The 22888-nt window shown below is 37.1% G+C and overlaps 2 protein-coding genes across 3 annotated transcripts; both read left to right on the forward strand.

Moving 5' to 3' along the window:
• Positions 1-18: 18 nt before the first annotated feature.
• prc1b (protein regulator of cytokinesis 1b) lies at positions 19-11462 on the forward strand. Of its 2 annotated transcripts, XM_059352971.1 has the most exons (15): positions 19-127; positions 349-481; positions 928-1050; positions 1308-1541; positions 2217-2387; positions 3089-3238; positions 3360-3507; positions 3600-3736; positions 4552-4647; positions 5716-5862; positions 5955-6065; positions 6407-6517; positions 8612-8791; positions 8916-8950; positions 10820-11462. In XM_059352971.1, exons 1-15 carry the CDS (start codon positions 117-119, stop codon positions 10866-10868), a joined length of 1836 nt encoding a protein of 611 aa, XP_059208954.1. In that variant the 5' UTR covers positions 19-116; the 3' UTR covers positions 10869-11462. The 2 variants fall into 2 exon arrangements, with proteins under 2 accessions (XP_059208954.1, XP_059208945.1); XM_059352962.1 differs by lacking the exon at positions 8916-8950.
• A 2298-nt stretch (positions 11463-13760) lies between these two features.
• On the forward strand, positions 13761-22543 carry ptpmt1 (protein tyrosine phosphatase mitochondrial 1). Its single transcript, XM_059359333.1, has 4 exons — positions 13761-14103; positions 15716-15796; positions 21425-21616; positions 21775-22543. Exons 1-4 carry the CDS (start codon positions 13957-13959, stop codon positions 21901-21903), a joined length of 549 nt encoding a protein of 182 aa, XP_059215316.1. The 5' UTR covers positions 13761-13956; the 3' UTR covers positions 21904-22543.
• The last annotated feature ends 345 nt before the right edge of the window (positions 22544-22888 follow it).

Here is a 22888-nt window from a genome sequence, read left to right on the forward strand (position 1 = left end):
GTATTTTGAAAGTGTGTCCAAACGGCCCGCAGTGAGAGCATCAGAGAGGCTCCGCTCCGCTCCGGAATAGTGGTTTTAACTGTTCACCGATCATTAAAACAGAGTGGAATACAACCATGAGGAAGAGGTGAGGTGTAAAATTATGTTTGCTGTGGAATACTTTAGTTAAACACAATTTAACTTTAGATATTAACTTAAATAGGAGTCAACTGTTGATCAGATTAAGCTAGCTAACACTGACGCCTAACGAACTAACGTCTGTTAGCTCGATCACACGAGTTTAATTTGTGTTTTCTTTGATTTAAATGTCACTGATCGTACCATAACTAAGTCTGTTCGTCCTTGTAGCGAGGTGCTCGCAGCAGAGTCTGTTTCGTGCCTAAATAAAGCACTGTGTCACCTGAAGGACATCTGGGAAGAGATCGGTATCCCCGAGGACCAGAGACTGCAGAGGACTAATGTAGTCAAGAACCACATTAAGGTGAGACACAAAGATCCACATGGGACATCACATGTCTGGAAACTTGTAGTGATACCTGTGATCACTGTCAACCTAGCCCACTACTTTCTTAGTTCGGTTCAGTAAATGTATACATTTGTACCTGAGGGGAATCACCTGTCCCAAAAACAGGTTTCGACAGAGCAGGGTGGGGGCTTTTAAGTGAGTGAAACTGCACAACACTGGTAGTCAACTCGGTAGAGATTTTTTATTTTGGCTTGCAAACACAATCAGGTTTATTACCAAGTAGGTTTTCACATATGAAAGAATTGGTGAGAGAAACAAAAAATAGTTCTGCAAAGTCAAGAAACATAAACTTAAAACAGAAAAAAGTACAATAAAATATGTTCAATATCCGTTTTAGGATGAAAGAGTTGTAGTTTCAGCAGGAATTTGCAATTTCACACATTTTTGTCTTTATCCACCAGAGTTTACTAGATATGATGATCAAAGAAGAGGAATCTCTGAGACAGAGGCTCATAAGCAGCATTCAAAAATGCAGGACAGAGATGGAGAAACTCTGCCTGGATCTACAGCTGCCTGTGTTTGAGGTAACAACAACTGTAACATCTGCTAAAGACACAACATGTTTTGTTAACAGCACCAGTAGATTGAACACTCTTCTGTTAATTACCATTTTAACTTGCTACTAGCTATGTTTCATTTTGTTCTAATTACATTTATAACTTCAGTTAATATAAAATATCTCTCAGTCATTGCAGTTATTAGTTGGTAGCTAATAAAAGCTTGAATGGCTCAAGGATCATCTTGTGTTTGTGTGTGTGTGTGTGTGTGTGTGTGTGTTCAGGAGGAGGGTGGTGTCAGCATGCTGCAGCAGGAGAAGAACATCCGCACGCAGGTGGAGGCTCTGATAAAGGAGAAGACGCGGCGGATGCAGCAGCTAAAGGCTCTGCTGGAGCAGGACCAGGACCTTTGTGATATCCTGTGCTCCATGCCGTATGGCATCTCTGCAGACTCTGTCCCCACACCAGAACAGCTGGAGAGCTTCAGCCAGCACATCGCTAACCAGAACATAGAGAAGGTATCAGCTCACCTTGTTAAAACTATGCCTGAGACTATCTGCTAAATGTTTTTTTGACACAGTAATCTTGTGTAATCTGTCAGAAAGCCTCTTTTTAAACTCTTCCTTTGTGTATGGAGGAACCCTTTTGGAAAGCAGTTGCATATGATTAAAACACATGGTTGAAAATGGAGAGAAGGCTGATTCACACACATACTCATACAGGTGCATCTAAATAAATTAGAATATCATAGAAAAGTTTATGTCAGTAATTCAATTCAAAAAGTGGAAATAACACATTATATAAATCCATTACACACAGAATGAAACATTTTATGTCTTAATTTATTTAATTTATTCTAATTATAATGATCATGGCTTACATTTAATGAAGACCTAAAATTCAGTGTCTCAAATTTTTTTGAATATTACAAAAGACCAATTTTAAAAAGTATGTTTAATATGGAAATGTTGGCCTTTATATGTACTCAATACTTGGTTGGGGCTATTTGACTTGAACTACTGGAAATGGACCTTTCCATCATATTCTAATGTGTTGAGATGCACCTGTACATATCTGGCATGTAACAACAAATAGCTGGTTACAACAAAGCATTACAAGGTCTCAACACGTAAACTTTGGTCACAACAACAACTTAATCTTGACGAAAATCGGCTCTGCTCTCATGTTTTCAGGCGAAGCGGTATGCTGAGTTCATGGACCTTAAAAAGCAGATCATCCTGTACATGGAGGAGCTGGACCACATCCCTGAGACCAGCTTCGAGAAGGACGTCGTCTGTGAGGACGAGGACTCTTTTTGTCTTTCAAGAGACAATATCACAGCACTCAAACTGCTCGTTTGTCATGTAAGATGCTTTTTATATATCATAATGTTTTGTGAACTTTGAGCCCTTTAGGGATAAAACAGTATTTTTTTCAACATACAATAATAAGGCCCTGTTTGATGTTTTGATATGGTCCAGTAAAGTATATATAATATAATATATATAATAAGTGAGTACAGTACTTTATTCAGGGTACGTGTGCTTGAAATCCTTGAAAATGCTTGAATTTAAATGTTGTATTTTTAACGTTTAAAAAGTGCTTGGATTTTGGATAAAGTGCTTGTAAATGCTTGAAATTCTTACTGTATTTCTCTTGCAATCTTATCTGACTATATCCCTCTATAGACTATAGATAATCACATGTTCAATGTTAAAAATAACGAGTAGCCTATCTGAAATGAAGAGCGTTCCTACTAAAAGTGTAATACCATCACTGTTGGTATGATTACCGGTAAGTGAAATCTCCCCCTTTTAGTATGTAAGTACTCATCTAAAACATGCAATTTACAACAGGTGTAAGATACTGGAAAAGCTCTTTTTCAAGGACTTTCAATGTCAATTTTCACATTGAAAGTCCTTGAAAAATGCTTGAATTTTGACCACGGCTAAAGTGTACAAACCCTGTTTATTAAGGTTTCATTAACTGAAACCTTAATAAACTGTGGTAACAGATGAAGCAGCCGTGTTAGTAAGTTTTCCTTGGTGTTGTGTTGATGCTGCAGCTGGAGGAGCGTAAGGCGGAGAACGAGGTGACGTGTGAGGCTCACAGAGAGAAGATCCAGCGGCTGTGGGACAGACTGCAGGTGCCCCAGGAGGAGAGAGAGGCCTTCAACGAGCACATGGTCTCATCCAGGAAGAGGAACCTGGAAGCGGTGAGAAACTTTGAATGTGACTTTTATTTAATTCATCCACTTTACTAGATTATTTATTTCAGTTGTTGTCAGTACTGTGGCTGCTTCTTTTAGTTTACACTTTGTTCCCCTTTCCCTACAGCTCCAATCAGAAGTTCAGCGTCTGGAGGAGCTCAAACTGCTAAACATCCGTAATGTCACCGACGCCATCCGCTCTGAGGTCGCTGTGTTTTGGGAGAAGTGCTTCTTCAGCATTGACCAGCGGCAGGATTTCACTCCATATTTCAGCGGTGAGTTCTCTTGTTTTTACATCTTAGTTGTCTCAATTTGGAACAATGCTGGCGTTTAGAAAAGTGCTAAGACTTTAATTGTCTATGTTTAGAGGACTTCACTGAAGAGCTGTTGAGTCTGCATGACGCTGAGATCCAACGCTTGAAGCAGCATTATGAGGATCACAAAGAGCTTTTCGACGGCGTTCACCAGTGGGAAGAAAGCTGGAGGCTCTATCTGGAGCTGGAGGTGAGTACGCTCTGACTGGGAGAGGAACCTGATGGACTTACTGTGAACAAATAATGTCATGAAAATAATAAATGGTCAAAACAGAACTTTCAATCCATCTGAAGGAGAGTTAGAATAGTGGGACTAAAGCAGAACCAATTACAGTCATGGAAAAAATTATTAGACCACTCTTGTTTTCTTCAATTTCTTGGTTTTGGTTATTATAAAGAAAACCATTGAAAAAGTCTAGATATCAGCTCTTAAATTAAACTCTTATGAGCTATTTGTTGTTATCATATTTGTTCAAACAAATGTACCTTTAGTTTTACCAGGCATTACAATTAATAAGAAATTGAAGAAAACAATGGTCTAATATTTTTTCATGACTGTAGGTTTTACAGATGGCCTTCTGTGATTTCTCAATGGAAAAAAAATCTTTGAAGTTGCAAATGAAATAAACTAGAAATTGAAGGTAAAACTGAACTAAATTAAGCATTGCAGCATTACTCTAAATTGCTGCTATTTTGCAAATCAGTGTTTTTATCAGTATTTTTAATAGATGTACAAAATTGGAAATACAAATAGGAAAGAAAATAGGAACACTAAAAACACCAGTTTTTCTCACTGTGTGGATTTGATTGCATTTTACAAGCAGCCTATGGTTCAGCTGAGGAAACAGACTTCATCAGCTTTTTACTTCATTACAGGAATAATCAGTCAAATGTTTAAAATTTTAGTTGGAATTATTTCATAAGTTTTTGTTATTGATAATGCAGCATGTTAAAGAATTGTTTTATTGAGGTTGTAAACTGTTAACTGTCATCTTTCTCTCTCAGAAAAAAGCCAACGATCCGACAAGATTCACCAACAGAGGAGGGAATCTTCTCAAAGAGGAGAAACAGAGATCTGAGCTGCATAAAAGCCTTCCCAAGGTAAGACATGAAGGCTGCTCGTTATTTTTTTTAAACTAAACATATTTTGTTGCAATTCTTAAGCATTTGACAGCAACTCACTGTGAAGTAACGAATGGATGGTCTGTTTATTTGCTTTCTTTTTATGGGTTTGCTTTGTAGAGAGAGAGAGAGATGTGATTATTTTTGTAACATTTGTAGAAATGAATTCATGCCTTATGCTGCAGGTAATTTTGAGTTTGTGGGGTATAAATAGTGACCATATTCATAAGGTAGTTTGAGTTGTGGATTAGGTTGGGAAATTGCATTAGGGACATTGTTTGTCTCAGTTACATTTGATGATACATTTAAAATGACAGTTTTCATTTGACAAGATACTGTAAAATGAAGTTTGTTCAGTGGAAATATTTTGATTATATTTAGAGTGATTGGTAGAAATGATTTATTGTTGAAGTTTGATTTAAATCAGATTTTTAGTTTAAAAATTGGATTAAAAGTAATTTCATAGATGGTTAAAACACATAAAATGAAATAAATGAATCATAAAATGTATAAACCTGTTTAAAAGAGTAAATGGTATTAAATTAATAATAATTAATTAAATTATAATTTAAACATTGTAAGTGCAATGAATATATTTAAAAATATAAGTTAGCCCAGTTTAACTTTGACATAATTGAGATTTCATGAAATTGCTAAAATTAATTGAAAGTTGTACAATTGGTTATAGGTGGTTATAGTATGATTTGGGTTGGTTATAGTATGATTTGTCTTTAATCTGCAGAATTAACGTTAATTACTAAGTTTTGATTATTGACTGGAGAGATTTTAGTTATTGACTGCATTGGTTTAGTTCTCATGTTTCTCTTTATTCTTCAATGTTATCAAACTATACTATACTGTACCTATAACTATATCTATAACTTGCCATCCTGGTTCAATAAAATGAAAGGAACTGTATGAGTTGTTCAGCGTCCTCTGTGGTCCTCTATGCTGACTTGAGTTAAGGCAGGCATTGATATGAGAGGCTACTAACTCAACACTCATAATAGTGTGTCTGCGTTTTATTTTATTTTCTTTTCTTTAAAGCTTGAGAAGAAACTAAAAGCCCAGATCGATGCGTGGGAAAGTGAACAGAACCGTGAGTTTCTAGTGAACGGCCAGAAGTTTCTGCAGTACGTGGAGGAGCAGTGGGAGCTGCACCGGATAGAGAAAGAGAAGGAGAAACAAGAGAGGGTAAACAAGCTGCCGGGTTGTTTTTATAGGTTAATCATCTGTATGTTTGCAGGGAAATGTTTAACACTTTTCTCTTTACAAACTCTTAACAGCATCTGAAGAAGAGCAAACAGACTGAGGCGGACATGCTGTACGGAACAGCAGTACGAACTCCAACCAAACGCAGATTCCTTGGAACTACCACTCCAAATAAATCACGAAAGGTGCTAAACCCAGCTCACTTTTGAATAGTTTTTATTAAGGGAATTATTGGAAATAAGTCATTCAGCATTAAATAAGTACAAAAAAAAACTTGATGAAGGAAATCTTGGTCGACTAAGACCTAAAGAATCAATTAGTCGACTAATCAACTAAGAAGGGTGATGGAATTTTTATATTTTGTGGGAGAATAGAGATTCAAGGCTATGCCCATAACTATGCTGTGTTGGGTTCTTGAATTTGAGGGAATTAGACCTGGAAAGTCCTTAACAAAGTACTTGAATTTGATGTTGAAGAAGGTATTGGAACTCTAAAATTTAGTGTCTTTGTCTCAATCTCTCTTCAGTTTAACGCGACTTCCAGCATCTCTAGCGCCACCTCCAACAGCAGCCGCTCGGTCTTTGGTGGAACCGTCTGTCGCTCACCCGTGCCCCGCCCACCTCTCTCTGCAAATAAGGTCGGTTTCATTGTCAAGGTGGAAGAAGTAGAAAAATACACACATGTAAGCCGAGGAAAAAGTTAAGACAAAACCAGCATGTTTAGTTCCCAATTTATGGAAAACATTTGCCACCCATGTGAATGAAATGGGATTATATTGTGTATTATAATATTTAATTATGATACTATTTGACTCTAAAAAACAATTGCTGTGTTTTTAAAGAGTTGGTCACACCTATCTATATAGATACACACATACACACACAGTCATGGAAAAATTATAAGACCACCTTTTTTTAAAATTTCTTCATTTTGATGCCTGGTACAACTAGAGGTACATTTGTTTGGACAACTATAATGATAACAACAAAAGAGAAAAAAAATAAGAGTTGATATCTAGACATTTTTCATTGTTTTCTTGATAATAACCAAAATCATTATCAAATCCAAAAGGGAGTTTTGCATGGTGTGATTCATACAGTCATGGGAAAAATGATTAGACCACCCTTGTTTTCCTTTTGCTTTCTTGTTCATTTTAATGGCTGGTACAACTAAAGGTACATTTGTTTGGACAAATGTAATGATAACAAAATATCTAGACTTTTTCTATGGTTTTCTTGATAATAATTTTGGTTATTAGCAAGAAAACCAATGGAAATGTCTAGATATCGGCTCTTAAATTAAACTGTTATGAGCTATTTTTGTTATCATCATTTGTCCAAACAATATCAAACCTGCTCCTGCCATTCCCAACACAAATGTACCTTTAGTTGTACCAGGCATTAAAATGAACAATAAAGTGAAGAAAACAAGGGTGGTCTAATAATTTTATCCATGACTATATATATGATTCTCTCCAGGTACTCCGGCTTCCTCCCACAGTCCAAAAACATGCACTTAGGTTTAATTAGTGACTCTCAATTTCCCACAGGTGTGAGTGAGAGCGTGTTTGTCTGTCTCTATGTGTCAGCCCTGTGACCTGTCCAGGGTGTACTCCCCCTCTCACCCAATGTCAGCTGGGATCGGCTCCAGCAACCCGAGTGCAGATAAGCAGTTAAGAATAATGAATGAATATAGCCTATATTTAACCAAGTGAAAGACTCATTGAGATTAAAAATCTCTTTTCCAAGAGAGACCTGACCTAGAATGCAGCATAAAAGAGACAAGTTACAACATAAATCAGTTGTCACAAACATTAAATTCAAATCCAGCCATCACAACAACACTGAGTGAGCATCGGTAGCCAACTTGTATGGAGCAGTCACACTGACCAAGGGAGGCAATTTCTTTGTCCTCTATAATCTATTTGAATTCCCCGATAGTGATCAGCTCAGACAGTTTCAAGTCCTTTTGCAAATTATTCCAGGACAAAGGGGCGGCATAATTACAGTATTTCCTCAATTTAAAGCCGGGCCCCTATTAATGACCGGCCTCATTTAGTAACCGGGTGTAAAAACAATTTTTAGTAAATAAAAGCCGGCCTCTTTTATAAGGGTGTCTTACCGGTGTTATGTCAAAGTCTGTTCCACCCCTTAATCTGCACCCATCCATATCCCTGACCCCAACCAGTCCTCCTTTAAGTTGCTTAACTTGAGCCCAAGTTTACCTTAACCCCAAACAGTTCTCTCTACAAGGCCTAACCTTAAACTTAAATCCTAACTCCAACCGCGGAGGTGATGCTACGGAGAACACCATTCAGGAAACATCATTTACCGGGGTAACAGATTTCGACACAACACCTGTATTTTGAAGTTTCGCCACACGAGTTAGTATTGTAGGTAAATATGGTTGTTTCTCCTGCTGTCCTAGTCATTCTCTCTCATATTGTTTGTTTACATCCGAGTACTTCCAATATGGCCCACATCCGGGTAACTGGCTACAATGCGCTGTGTAAAACACTCTAAAAAGTGCCGGTCAGAGCTGCTCTGATTTTTTTTTTTTTTTTTTTTTTAAATAAAAGCCTCCTTCAAATTATAGCCTGCCCCTATTATTAGCCGGGTCCCAAACTGATTTTTTATTAATAGAAGCCCCGGCTACTATTTGAGGAAATACGGTAAAAGCTTTCTTACCTAACTCAGTTCTCACTCTTGTCCAATGTGATTCTCTCCTCCAGACTCCAACAGCAGGAAGGCCAGCTGGAGGTAAGCCGCCCAACCCTCGGGTGCTGGGCTGCAACAAGGAGAACGAGGCCCAGCTGAGGGGGAGCCCTGTGAGCGGTGCGTTGCTGACCCCCGCTAGTCCACAGCGTAACTTCAGCATAGCCTCTGTTGCCAGCACGTATTCAGAGTTTGTGGTAATTTACACTTTTCTCTCTAATCCTTTGTTCCTCTGCTTCTCTTTCCTCAATTCTGTGCAATTACACATTTAAGCGTATTGTAGACAATGAACAAATGCTAATGATGTAATTTGTATTTTAGAGGGACTTGGTCAACACTGAATCTGTTCAGGCAAGGTGTGTTTGGATCCTAAAGCCTGCTGTAACTCTAACTAATCCCTTTTGTGCAGTGATTGTGCAGCATGCCTCTAATCAAAGAGCAACTTAATATGCAAAGCTTTTAGCACTAACACACACATCCACAGTAGACGTTCAGGCTCTCAGATTGAAATCAATGCTGTTCAAAAACAAAACACAGACATGGCAGGCTGTGGTCCCTTCAGGTCACATGATCCAGAAAGTCCAGTTAGTTATAGAGCTATAATCTATAGTTATAGAGCTATGAATCTGAGGGATTTTCTAGATGCCAAAACACTGAGATGCAACTTACAACTGTGGAAACTATTCATGGTGACAGTCCTGAACTTGCAAAGTAATCACAATGTGCACTTGCCTTGACAGATTAAGTTATTCTACATTGCAGCAAAAGTTAAGACAGGTTCAACTTTGCTGCACAGATGGACTGGTCTCATTCGGGCATCACCTGCATTAGAGCAGAACAAAGCATTGTTATTTTGTTTCTTGAAGTACGAGGCAGTTTAACCATTATTTTAAAGCATCAAATTTCTGGATTTACTCATTTAAGAAAGGTATCACACAGCTGTTATAATAAACGCTGTAGACTAGAATCAATGTATAGTCCAAAAGGGAGTTTTGCATGTTGTGATTCATACAGTCATAGTAAAAAAATGATTAGACCACCCTTGTTTTCTCTTTGTTTTCTTTTTCATTTTAATGCCTGGGACAACTAAAGCTACATATGTTTGGATAAATGTAATGATAACAAAATATCTTGCCATTCTCCATGGTTTTCTTGATAATGATTTTGGTTATTAGCAAGAAAATCATGGGAAATAGTTAGATATCAGCTCTTAAATTAAACTCTCATCAGCTATTTTTGTTGTTATCATTGTATTTGTCCAAACAAATGTACCTTTAGTTGTACCAGGCATTAAACTGAACAAGACATTTAAGAAAATAATGGTCTAATAAATTTTTCCATGACTGTATATGGAAACTCACAACAGAAGGATTCAGGTTTCGGTGTAAAAATGCAGTGTATGACAGAAAGAAGAAAGAAAAGTGCATTTTGTTACTGTTACTGCTCTCAGACTACACTCAATTACACAGAAGTTTTAAATACATTTTGAGGAAGTTTGTCAAATAGCATCCTGATAAATATAGGAATTGTTGAGTAAAAGCAGATGGTGTTTCAGAATGAATGGCTACACCAATATAGACTAAAAACACTGCAGAAAAATGTTTGGTGCAGATAACTTGGTGATGCTTTATAGTGTTTAAACAAGAATGAATTTCTGCAGTGAGAAGCTCATGTCATTGTTTAAAACTTGTTTGTCTGTTTTTCCTCTTTAATTCACACTTACAGCCTTCATAGTGTGTCATTTCATAATGATAAAAAAAAATGTTAAGCTCCTGTCTGTTGGCTTCTACGGTCATGGAAAAAAATATTAGACCACCCTTGTTTTCTTCAATTTCTTGTTCATTATAATTCCTGGTACAACTAAAGGTACATTTGTTTGGACAAATATAATGATAACAAGAAAAATAGCTGATAAGAGTTTAATTTAAGAGCTGATATCTAGAAATTTTCCATTGTTTTCTTGATAATGATTTTGGTTATTTTCAAGAAAACCATGGAAAATGTCTAGATATCAGCTCTTAAATTAAACTCTTATGAGCTATCTTTCTTATCTTTATATTTGTCCAAACAAATGTACCTTTAGTTGTACCGGTTATTAAAATGAACAAGAAATTGAAGAAAACATGGGTGGTTTCATAATTTTTTTTCATGATTGCAAGTGTCGTCTCTTCCTTATACATCACTTTACGTGTGAGGACTTAACGTCTGCATCTCTGTCTCCGCAGCGAGACCTGTCCAAGACCTCTAACACCAAGATCCAGCACGGCATCCTGAACTCCACCACCGCCAACCTCTGACCTCTGACTCCTTCCAATGAAGTTCTGATCTGCTCCAGAAAGGATCACTGCTACCTGCTTTTATATGTATATGAAGGTAATAATGTATAGTGTTAAGTGATGAAGCAGGACTCTGTTGGTTGCTGAGCGTGTCGTCTTCAGCGGTCTGTCACTGTTTGTAAGAGGAAAATTATACGTTTGTATCATAAGTTAAACTAACACTACTTTGGCTCTCTAAATTCTGACAGTTAAAATGTATTTTATGTTGTCTGCATTTTTTTTAAAAAGAGAAATGAAAGTAATTTTAGATTTTTGATATGCAATCTGGGGTTACAGGCCAAATGTATTATGAATACTTTGCACTTTTATTTTAGAAAATATATTGCAGCGCATTGTGTAATTGTACACACACTCACACTGTTCCCTCCGAACCTGTTTATATACATGTATGATATGTATTTGTGTATATATTTCTGTATCTGCTGTTTGCTTCATAGAAACACCTGTTTGACACAGATGGTAGTTGTTTAAACGGGCTGTTAGTCTGTCATGTTTTGGTGCTGCACAGCAATAAAAATGGAGTGAAATCGCATGGATTCAGTACACTATCATGGCTGATTTAGAAAAGCTTGTCAAAATATATTAAATGCATTTTTTTACTTAAGTACAGACTCATAGTTTTTAAGATTGCAATTTGTTTTTTGTGCCTGAGGTAATGTGTTTTTACATTGTCCATACGTCCGTCCCACTCTTGTAAGTGTGCTGCATCAGGAACAGCTGAGGGGAATTTCTTCAAAGTTGGGACAAAAGTCCACTTCAACTCAGGGCTGATTAGATTTTGGTGGTCAAAGGTCATTGTGACTTCATAAGACACGTTGTGGGCCTCAATTATGAAAAAAATGCACATTTAACACGTTTGTACAAAGTCTTGGAAGTTTGGAAAATGTTTCATCTAGGTAAGAAACATGCTTGAATTATAATATATTCCTTATTTTCAACATAATCTGTTTTTGTCTATGCAGTCACTCAATTATTCTTTTAATGCTCATTATCAAAACATACAAAGTAATGATGAAATGATGTGTGTGAATATACATTTATTGCTGTGGGTATAAATTAACTCCTTTTTTTGCAATCAATCTGTGCTGATAAAGGCTTCTAGAGTCTTAAATAGTTGATTTAGGTGGCCTGAAAGTCTCTTAAAAGACTGATGAACCCGGGATAAAATGAAGCAATGACATCTTGCAGCAAAGGGCTGTGGGACGGAATCAAACGCTTACTGCCTATTATTTACAATAACTAAGAAATACAGTGGAATAAAGATTTGCACAAACTGCTGTGACCTTCAATTATATCAGACCGTTTCAGCCTCAAAACACATCATAGGTTTGACAGGTGTGAACCCAACAGTGTAGAAAGTTTTCACAATCAACCCTGGTGTTTTGTCTGGTTTTCTCTTTGAAAAAAAAAATCGGATCAGGAACCATACTTCTTATTAGCGTAAAGCATTTGTGTCTCCTCTGTGACCAGGAGAATATATTCAATAAAACAAAAGAGATAAGACAACAAATTGTGCAGTAGACAGATGTTTAACTTTTGTATCAGCAGATTCCTCAGAAAAAATCATTCCTGCATGACACTGATCACAACAATCTGTGGATTATCTCGAGTAACTGGCTCATTATTGCTCTTGAGTTGATGTAATTTTACTGCACATTAAGCAACACAAGCGAAGTGCCATATAGTTCATCAAACCAAAACAGGGTTGACAGATAAATAGCACTTCACATAGAAGGGAAATATGTATTTTGATTTGGGGTGAACTGTCCCTTTAACCTTGTTTGCCTGTGTAATTCAATCAGAGTTGATGAAACATCAACTGATGTTATCTCGTGTTATTATCTCAGTGGGCTCCGACTCTGTTGTGACATGAACTGGACTTCTGGCTGCTTTTAGACCAGCCTGTGTTCACCTTCATTCCACAATGCACTCATTACATAACAGTAACAGCATATTGTTCTGCTTGTAGAATTTCTTTACCTTTTAACAATATGTTGCCAGTTTCCTATGAAAAAAAAAGTAATATACAATATGTTCCAAGATAGAAGTGGTGCTAAAGTAAAGGGTAAAATTATGTTTTTAATATATTTTTTTCTGCATTACCAATCAAAGATAAAGTGGGACTTGTATAGTTCATTTATGTTTTTTATTTATTTGATTGTATATTTTTTAACACCTCATATTATTTCTTTCTTTATCTTTATTAATACCCCTTTTTTGGACGCTAGCCAATGTTATAAAAAAAAATTAAGTACAACTTGAGACAAATTGATTAACTGTCACAAATAAACAATTGCTGTTTTTTGGTCAGTTGTAGAATGTAAATAAGTACATTTAATCAAGTACAATTTTGCGCTTTACTTGAGTATTTCTATTTTAACTTAACATTATACTTCTACTCCACTATATTTTAAGCTAAATATTTTCATTTTACTCCACTACATTTAACTGCAAGCTTGAGTTACTTTTCAGGTAAAAATTTACCATGAAAAACATTATCAATTTAAAGTGATTCATTAAAAAAAAAAAATTAAACCTCATAACAGTAGTTAAAATCTGTTATATCTTTACATAATTAAAACACTGCTTGAAAATGCATATAAAACTTATAATCAAATGATATATTTGGAATAGATACTTAGTACTTTTACTTTTTATACTTTAAATACATTTTTATGATGACACTTGCATTTTTACTGAAGTAAGTTTTGAATGCAGGTATAGTATAGTCATTTCACAGTGTAGTATTAGTACTTTTACTTATGTAAGGGATCTGAATACTTTTACTGCTTTTATTGTGAACCTCTCTGCCTTTAGATGACATAGAGGTCACGGATATTACTCTGAAGGGATCGCGCCGGAAGTCTTATTGTTACCGGAGCATCCTGCCGTTGGAGGAACTTTACATCTTTGCGTAGAAGAAGACATGCTAACGGCTGACAGGTCAGACTACACGGTGTGTGAATCAACACACGGGGAATTAATAACACGTTAAGTTTTGATATAACTTATTTAACAGTTTAGCCATGTCCGGAGCGTTAGCCAGGCTGCTCTTCTACCCGACGTTAGCCTACAATGTTGTCATGGAGAAGGTTTCGTCCAGACGGTGGTTCGACCGAGTGGACGAGACGGTGATCCTCGGAGCTCTGCCGTTCAGATCCAGCACCAAACAGGTCCGACCGACAACACCAGCCTCCACAACTCACTCTGAAGTCTGTCTGTCGCTTTGTTTTCTCATTTACAATGTTGGAACAAGTGTTCAGCATCTCTACTTAACGCTATGGAGTTTTGGGCTATTTTGTCCATTTCTGAATCATATTCATCCTGCCTGTTTACACCTCTTAAAAATGTTTAAATGCCATGTTGGTATATATTTTTTCACATATATGACCTAGTAATAACTGATGTTTTATTCTGACTTACTGGACCAACATTTTGAACCAAAAAGAAACAAAGAAAAAACAACATAAATGTGATTGTGTGATTGTGTGTGATCCTGTCATCCAACTCTGTTTTTTTGTTCTAGTGTGACTTTATCTTATTTGTGTCTTGTGTGTTTAGTGTGACAATTTTGGTCATTTTGTGTATTTTTTTGGTCATTTTGTGTCTTTTTTTGTGTCTTGTGTTGCTCATTTTGTCTTTTTTGTTCATTTTGTGTGTGTTTTTAGTCATTTTGTGTCTACAAGTAAAAGTCCTGCAGGTATGCGTCAGCTAAATGCATTGGTGGAATGTAACAAAGTATATTTACTCAAGTACTGTTAAGTAAAATTTTGAGGTATGTGTACTTAAGTTTATCCATTTTATGTACCCTTATACTTCTACTCCAATACATTTTGAGAAAATGATAGTACTTTGTACTCCACTACAATTAGTCGACAGCTTTAGTTACTTTTCAGGTCGAGATGAACATGAAAAACATGATACATTTAAAAATATTATTTTTTTTTAAATTTATTTATTTATTTATTTTACAGTTAAACCTCATACCACACTGAAAATACCCCACTACAAGTAAAAGTTCTTCAAGTAGGTGTCAGTTAAATGCAGTGCTGGAATGTATTTATACTTATTTTTTCTCAAAGTTGTAAAACTTCTGAGGATATTTAACAAAATACCAGCGTGAGCAGTTCTTAATGTGGCTAAATTATTGATAATGAGAAATTATATCTCTGAATTCTCAAACTGAGCATCTTACTGTTTTTGAGTTAAAACAGTGGTGGAGCTACTGTAAGTTCATTTACTCAAGTATTGTACTGAAGTAAAAATTTTAAGGTATGTGTACTTGAGTATTTCCATTTTATGTACACTTATACTTCTGATGGTTTAGTTACTTTTCAGGTCAAGATTAACATGAAACACATGATTGATTCAAATCGATGTCAGACTTTGTGTTTATAAATTTTTATTTTTTGTTTTACAGTAATTGATTGTTGATTGATTTTAGTCTGTGTGAATTATTTTTTAGTCTACATTTCATTTCACATTTACACTTACTTTAAATTAATCCTCAATGTAAATCCTGTTTTGATTGTAGTGCTAAAATAGTAAGATGCAACTCAGCTAACGTACATGCTTACAACATGCATAACATACATAGTTAGGGAAAAACAAATAAACAGGAGCTGCTCAGAAAGTATGTCATTGTAATCCAAAGCTAAATTCCTATGTTGGGAAATACATCGGAAGTTGTACACTCTTGAACGTTTTTCAATCACTACTGAAAGTGTGTAAATATTGTATATTAGTTTGTATTAAAGTTGACTGTTGCCATTTCTTGTGTTGCAGCTCATAGAAACAGAAAATGTTCGAGGGGTTATCACCATGAATGAAGAGTATGAGACTAAATATTTCTGCAACTCTGCTGAGGTGAGTTTGATTTAATTCCACTCAGCCAGGTGAACATTGTATGTGTGTGTGTTTGCAATAGAAAATTATCAAAAGAATCCCAGCAATGTTGCAGCACACAGTTTTTAAAAGGTTAATTATTGTTGACCTAACTGACTGCAAATTAAAAATCATCATTTCAAATAAAAATGCCAAACATTTACTAAGTCCTGTATGGATTCTTTTCTTTTTCTTTTCTTTTTTTGTTTTGGGACGGTGGGTTGGACAAAGCAAGTAATCTGAAGCAATTTGGGCCTTGAATCCATTAACACTGCTAAGCCCCACCAGCTTATTTTCTTTTTCCTCAAATTATTATTATTATTATTATTAATAATAATAATAATAATATAATAATTATTATTATTAATAATAAAAATAATAATAATAATAATATTTGATAGGCTTTGCTATGCAGATAAATTAATTTGGGCTCATTTTGTTCACATCAAGAAATAATAGTAGCAACTAGTTTTAGTATAAAAATAGTGAAAGTTTAAAAATAAAAATAAATTCTTCCCCCATTTGTGGCGCTTTTTAGCTTTGGAGACATTTTGGCAATAAGAGACCACAATAGGAGGTTTTTATCTTATGCCAGAGAAATAGGTGGAGTGCCATTAGGGGCCAGACAGAAGAGGAGGAAATGAGAGCTCCAAAATTTTTATTCAGCACGGCAAAATCATGGATATAACTTACACACATGTGAACACACCTTGATTAGAGATAATGGGGAAAAATTAGTATAATAAATGTACAGGGCAGAGCTTAACTCTTAGAGACCCAACAGAGACCCACTTTTGTCTTTTTTGGGGGGTCAGAGGATCTTTAAGGGGAGAAAGCAGGTCAACAGTAGAAGTGGTGTATGTCATCTGAAAGCTAGAACATGAAGATTAATTTGAGATGCAGCTCAGCACTGTGTGTCAAGTTTGTCTACTCATAAATAAACATGTTTTGATTAGAGTCTATTTAACTTGTTTTTAAATATAGATAGTGAAAGGGCTAACAACTATATGATGAATACTATTCTCTTTAACAATTTAGTTGTTGTTGCAGCAATTTTTTGGGTTGATGCCATTCATTATATGGATTTGTTGCAGATTTTTACTATCTAAATTAAAATGTTCAAAAGTCCCTCCAAAACACCACGATGTAGACAACAGGACCTTGAGGAACACTATAGAAAAAGGCCATGCATGATTTGGTGTCAAAATCCATTGACGTTTTAGAGATTTCTGCAAGAATTGCATTAGATTGTATAGCAACCACTTGTGTTGTGTTGCCTGCTGACAAACCCCCTTATTGTCAATATAGTGAGGAAAGCTCATTTTATACACTGAGCTCAAGTTTCACTCACTAACATCATCACACATGAAGAAAATCAGGCTCATTTAAACCACAAGAGTCTCAGATTTCCAGTCAGACCAGATTTATGAAGCTCACAGACTACTGGGCATGTCTGTAAATGGGAGATGTGTGGGTACTGTTAAAAAAATTGCATGAGGAAACCTTGAAAATTGATAATCTGTCACCAACAGAAAAAACCTCACCATTTTTCTGCGCAGTTCGTTGATCGGGAAATAAAGAGCTGGAGACGTCCGAGTTCTCAGTTTAACATAGTTTTATTACAATACGTCAAAAAATGTGCACTCTACAGAGAATCTCTGGGTTCAAAAACTCATGTCCCTGAATACAAACAGACGTGTTTCAGTTTGTGAAGTCTGAACCACGTCCCTCTCCCTGAACCCATTAAAATACTAACATTCGTTTACAAAACATGCTGGTTGATTTCCTCCAGGAAGTTCCGCCCTCTTGATCGCTGATTCGCCAGTTTAAATTAATACAACGGCACGTCAATGCCACCTGGTTGCTTGCTGCCCCGGACAAGGCCATCCTGCCCTGGCCTCTTCTCCAGAACATTCAACAAAAACCTCCTGTCTTGTTATGACTTCCAAAGATAGTATGTCAAAAGGATTTTTACTGTCTCACATAGATTCTAAAAGTCTAAAAAATATGAAACAGACAATGAAATATATGTAAACAAAGTTTCTAAACCAACATTAACACACAAACATAATAATTGTGTCAAAATCATATTGCCTGATTTAATATAAATGCACAGAGATATTTATTACACTCAAGTTTTGACCTTTGATAGTGACCTGCGTCACTCACAGAGACAGACAACAGAGACAGACAACAGAGGAGCAGAAATCAAGCATCAAATAATTTACCAATATAGAAAATAATCAGTTATTTTAACAGTACCCATAGAACCCACTTTCATTGGGGTCAGAGGTCAAGGGACCCATTTAAAAACAACCATGCAAGTTTTTACCTTGATAAAATTGACCCTAACTTTGGGGGCCTTATTTTGCCCGCTTTCCAACAATATATTACGACATGGTTGGAACCAATAGATGCCTTAGGTCATCTCGTTTCATATGCTTCAGTGTCTTAGCTTTAAAACTGAGTCCTCGTAAAGACAGAAACATCGGCCAAATCATCAGCGCTCCCTCAGGTCTCTTAAGGTTAAACTAATGAACCTGACGATAGCTCTGTCTTCTAGTTAACTGCTCTGATAAGGAAATTAACTGTTTATTGGTCTACATTTTATAGCAAAGAGCATACATTCAATCTGGGTTTCTGATAAGCCAAAGCAAAGCTGAAGTTAGATTATGATTTCAGAGCTCTGTCTTTTTTCTTTGTTTCTTCTGAGAACTTTCTCCTTCCTTGTGGAAGACTTTCCCATCAGGCTGCTCTCTCCACTTCAGGGTGACTCCACTCCCTGCCACCTTCTGCATTCTGTCCTGGAGCTGGGAAACACAAACGGTAGCCATTTTAATAGACATGTTAGGAAACCCAGAGAGGACATGGATGATTTCTATATTGTATCAACAGCCCATACAAAGAACCCAACAAAAGATTTTGATTCTAGCAAGACAAAATGTTTTGCCTAAATCAATTACATTGACATTTTTTTGCTGTCGCATCATATTTTAGCTATCTGTTGTTATTTAGAGGTCATGTCCACAGTTCTCGTCGGGTCACATTTCGTAGGAAATCATACAAACACCTTCATGACAATCAGCTGATTATTGTGACATTTTTCTTGTTATGGCTGCAAACAACAAAATATCAACAGAAAACCAGTCATATAAAGTGTTTTGGGGGATTTCAGAGACTTGCCTTTTTCAGGATGCCTGCTTTCACAGCAGGGTCATTTGGGTCCACAGAGCGATCCCCCAGCTTTATCTTCAGCTTCACCATCTGCCTTGTTACTGGTGCTTTGACACAGAATGAGAAGAGAAATTGAACATGAGTTTGCTGTGGTTTACTTTTCTCATAACTAAGTGTAACGCAGCACTCTCTCTCTTGTGCTGAGAGACAGTAGAGCTCTCACCAGGTTGAGGGAGGCCGTAGCAGACAAACGGTACTCTCACATCACAGGACCTCAACTTCCATTTTCCTTGTGTCTGCAAAGATGCAGTACATGCGACTGTCATCGAGCCAAGTGGGTTTAACCAGGATCCCCAAAATCTGAAAGAGTAGTTGCTTCCATCAGACCAATTATAAAGGGGCTCTCTAAATAGGCCAATCCATGCCCAGTCCCCACTCGGCACCAAGCTCTGGATCTCCTGGTTCTCGGTGTTGTCCCTCACAGTGGCCAGGTCTGTGAAGTTTTTCCTGCAGAACCTCTGAGCGCTGGACCAACTCATTCTCTCATTCACAAAAACAAATTCAGGATTCAACTGTGTTCCTGCAGTAAGAGGAAAGACGGAAGTATTGTCACATCCTGAAATTTAAATTAATGCTATTTCAAGATCAAAATATGCCTCACTATGTCCTCACCTTGGTAACAGATAAATGGGTATTCAATTTCACAACCATCATCCCACCACCCTCCACCTTCTCCAATGTCCACACAAAACTGAGCAGCTGAATTAAATTCTGGTTGACTTTCAGCACGTTCCCAGTTCCTGTAGTCAGTCCCGCTCCCTCTGTAGTCATCAGACCACCTCCACTTGATTTCACTGTAGAGGCCGATCCAGAGCTCAGATCTGTAACCAGAAGATGAAACTTTGTTGTTAAGTTGGTTCATTTCTTGAGTGCTTTCGATGGTGGCCAGGTCTGTGTATCTCTCTCTGCAGTAGGTCCGAGCATCATTCCAAGTCTTCAACTCATTAACAAAGTGGTACTGACGGGGAAGGCACGTGGAGAGGAAGATCCACCCTGTCAGGGAAAATACAAATATAGTTTTACTTTATTGTTTTTTTTGTAAATATATGCATATTATGAGATTGATTCGAGCAACACATTTAAAAAAAAAAAAAGTCGGGACAAGGAACAACAAAAGACTGGGAAAGTCTATGTACTCCACAGGTAAACAGGTTGCTTGGTAACAAGTGATTACCAAATAGTTTAAGAACGTTTAAGAATCTGGAGAAATCTCTGCATGTATGCGATGAAAACCAACATTAAAAAGTGTCATGATTTTATAAGCCCTCTCTCTATTGTATTCTAGAGTAATAATCACTGTTAGACATCATGAGAATCAAATAATTCACCTACCAGAGAGAAAGATGACCCCCAACAGGATCCTGTCCATCTTCATGCTGCTCTGTGGAGTGTACGTCTCAATGTGCACAACTAACAAGAAACTCAAGCTCTGTTATTACAGTTCTAAGGCAAATCAAGGGAAATTAAACCACCCTCTTCTCCCTGTCACTGACGTTGTCTACCTGCCCATTTACAGTATCCAAAGGTACTGCAATGGATCCTTTCATGGAAATAAATTCTCCCATACAATTCAGATTTGAAATACGTCTTGTATTGTTATTGTACTGAGACACTAATATGGTAGGTACAATTTGAATTGCAAACATGACCGCAAGAAAGAACAAATGCTGCTGTTATTTCTTGTTTCCAACTGGCTGTAAACAAAGAAGTTTGTTAGAAGCATGACCTAAAAATTGTAACCAAGACAACAAAGGTCTTGGTAAGGTTAACATTGGCCTTTTTTAATCCTAAACATGATGTTTCCACAACCAGTAGTGATGTGTGGACTGATTGGTGGTGGAGAGATGCGCTGTAAAGATGTTCGAGGCCATCTTGAAATACCCAGATCATCTGCTACACAAAACCTTTATGGCTCCTCTCTCTCCGAGTTGATTTCAACGCGGTTGTTTCTGCCAGACTGGCTGGTCTGGAGTATTTCACAAACTGCTGATCTACTGGGATCTTCACACACAACCGTCTGTAGGGTTTACAGAGGATGGTCCGAGAAAGAGACAATATCCAGTGAACTGCAGTTATCAGGGCCAAAACGCCTTGATGATGCCAGAGGTCAGAGCAGGATGGCCAGACTGGTTTGAGATGATAGAAAGGCAACAGTAACTCACAAAGCCACTCGTAACAGCCAAGGTTTGAACACACAACACGTCCAGCCTTGAAGCAGATGGGCTAAAGAAACAGAAGACAGCACCGGGTGCCACTTTATTAGGTACACTTTGCTAGCTAATAAAGTGGCCGGTGAGTGTACATGTAGCAGGCTTTACTCATCTCAGTGATATATGAATACCTGGTTTGATTCAATGTGTTTTATGCTGGCTGCAGGAGTGGCGAGCTGTCGGGGTGGAGCAGCTCCGGTTGAGCACGGTTGACCTCACCGGTGTCCCCAGCCTGGAGAACCTGTGTCGAGGCGTGGAGTTCGCCCTGCGGCACCGAGAGCGGGGAAGCAGCGTGTACGTCCACTGCAAGGCCGGACGCTCCCGCAGCGCCACACTGGCTGCTGCGTACCTCATACGGGTCAGTACAAACTGTGGTGGGGGACAAATTCATAAGAGGGCTAAAATCACAGAGACACTGGAAGGTTCCTGTTGATTTAATGGGGTCATATTCTGCTCATTTTCAGATTTTTGTTTTCTACTCGAACATGTTCATGTTTTGACATTATCTGTCTACAGTTACACTGCTGGACTCCAGAGGAAGCCTGTGAGAAGCTGGCATCTGCTCGACCACACATCTTGGTGCGCTCGGCACAGCTGGAGATGCTGAGGGAATACTACCAGCAGGTGTGTGGACAGAGCAGCTGAGAGAGCAGGACGGCAGCTCAGACCTCATTATGTTCCTGCAGCTGCTGGAAGACTGGACTCAGAGCTCTGGACAATCCTGCATATCAGAATGTTCGCCCACTGAAAAAATAAGTATTTTCCCGACTTTTCCCCAACATTTTAAATTCCAATTCTCAAGATTTTTTCACTGAAAATTGGTACATTTTTAGTTGCTAATTCACAATATTAATAAACAAAAAAAGCCATTTCTATGGGTAATATCATAGATGTTTTTCTAACCCATATCACATCAAACCTGCACCTTACCTTTCACTCCCAGACTATATGGTTTCTTGCTTGTGGCTGAAAAATATTCAAATATTTGAAAAGTCCTTTTTTTTGGTTTTTGTAACCTGCAAGTCAACTTTGCAATACTGTTTTGTTTGTGCCTGCAATAATAAAAAAAAACAAACTCCACTTCCTCAAATTGTTTAGTGCTTGTTGCGCTTAGGCTGCAGTGGTTCAACAAGAAGAGGGCATTTGAGTTCATTATTCTGCAATGAAGTGGTTACTGTGTTTACTGGAAAATGTTTCATCTTGTTTTATTATATTTTCCGATGGTGCCTCATAACTTAAAAAATACTGACAGTGATGTCAAAATAAAACATTTGTGTGATGAAAACCGTCTAATGTGGTTTATGCTTCTTTATTTTCAGCATCTATTTATCACCGGTTAATACATGCACATCTGTATAATCTTTGTGCATAAAATACATATGTTTTAGTACTGACACATGATTAGCATTCAGCCAGTATACTCAGGGAACACTTACACTGTTTGTCCATATTTCATTTATGGAAAATGGCAAAATAAAAAAATAACTCAATAATTGAATTAATATGCCATGAAATTAACCAAATATAATGTTGCACAGAAATGTGGGCAATAATTAATTGATTAAATGTGACCTAAATTGATGTCTGTTTCAATTTGCCCTCTTCATTTATTTAGAAATACATAAATGAC

This window comes from Centropristis striata, chromosome 2 (genome assembly GCF_030273125.1).
Source record: "Centropristis striata isolate RG_2023a ecotype Rhode Island chromosome 2, C.striata_1.0, whole genome shotgun sequence".
Lineage (NCBI taxonomy): Eukaryota > Metazoa > Chordata > Actinopteri > Perciformes > Serranidae > Centropristis > Centropristis striata.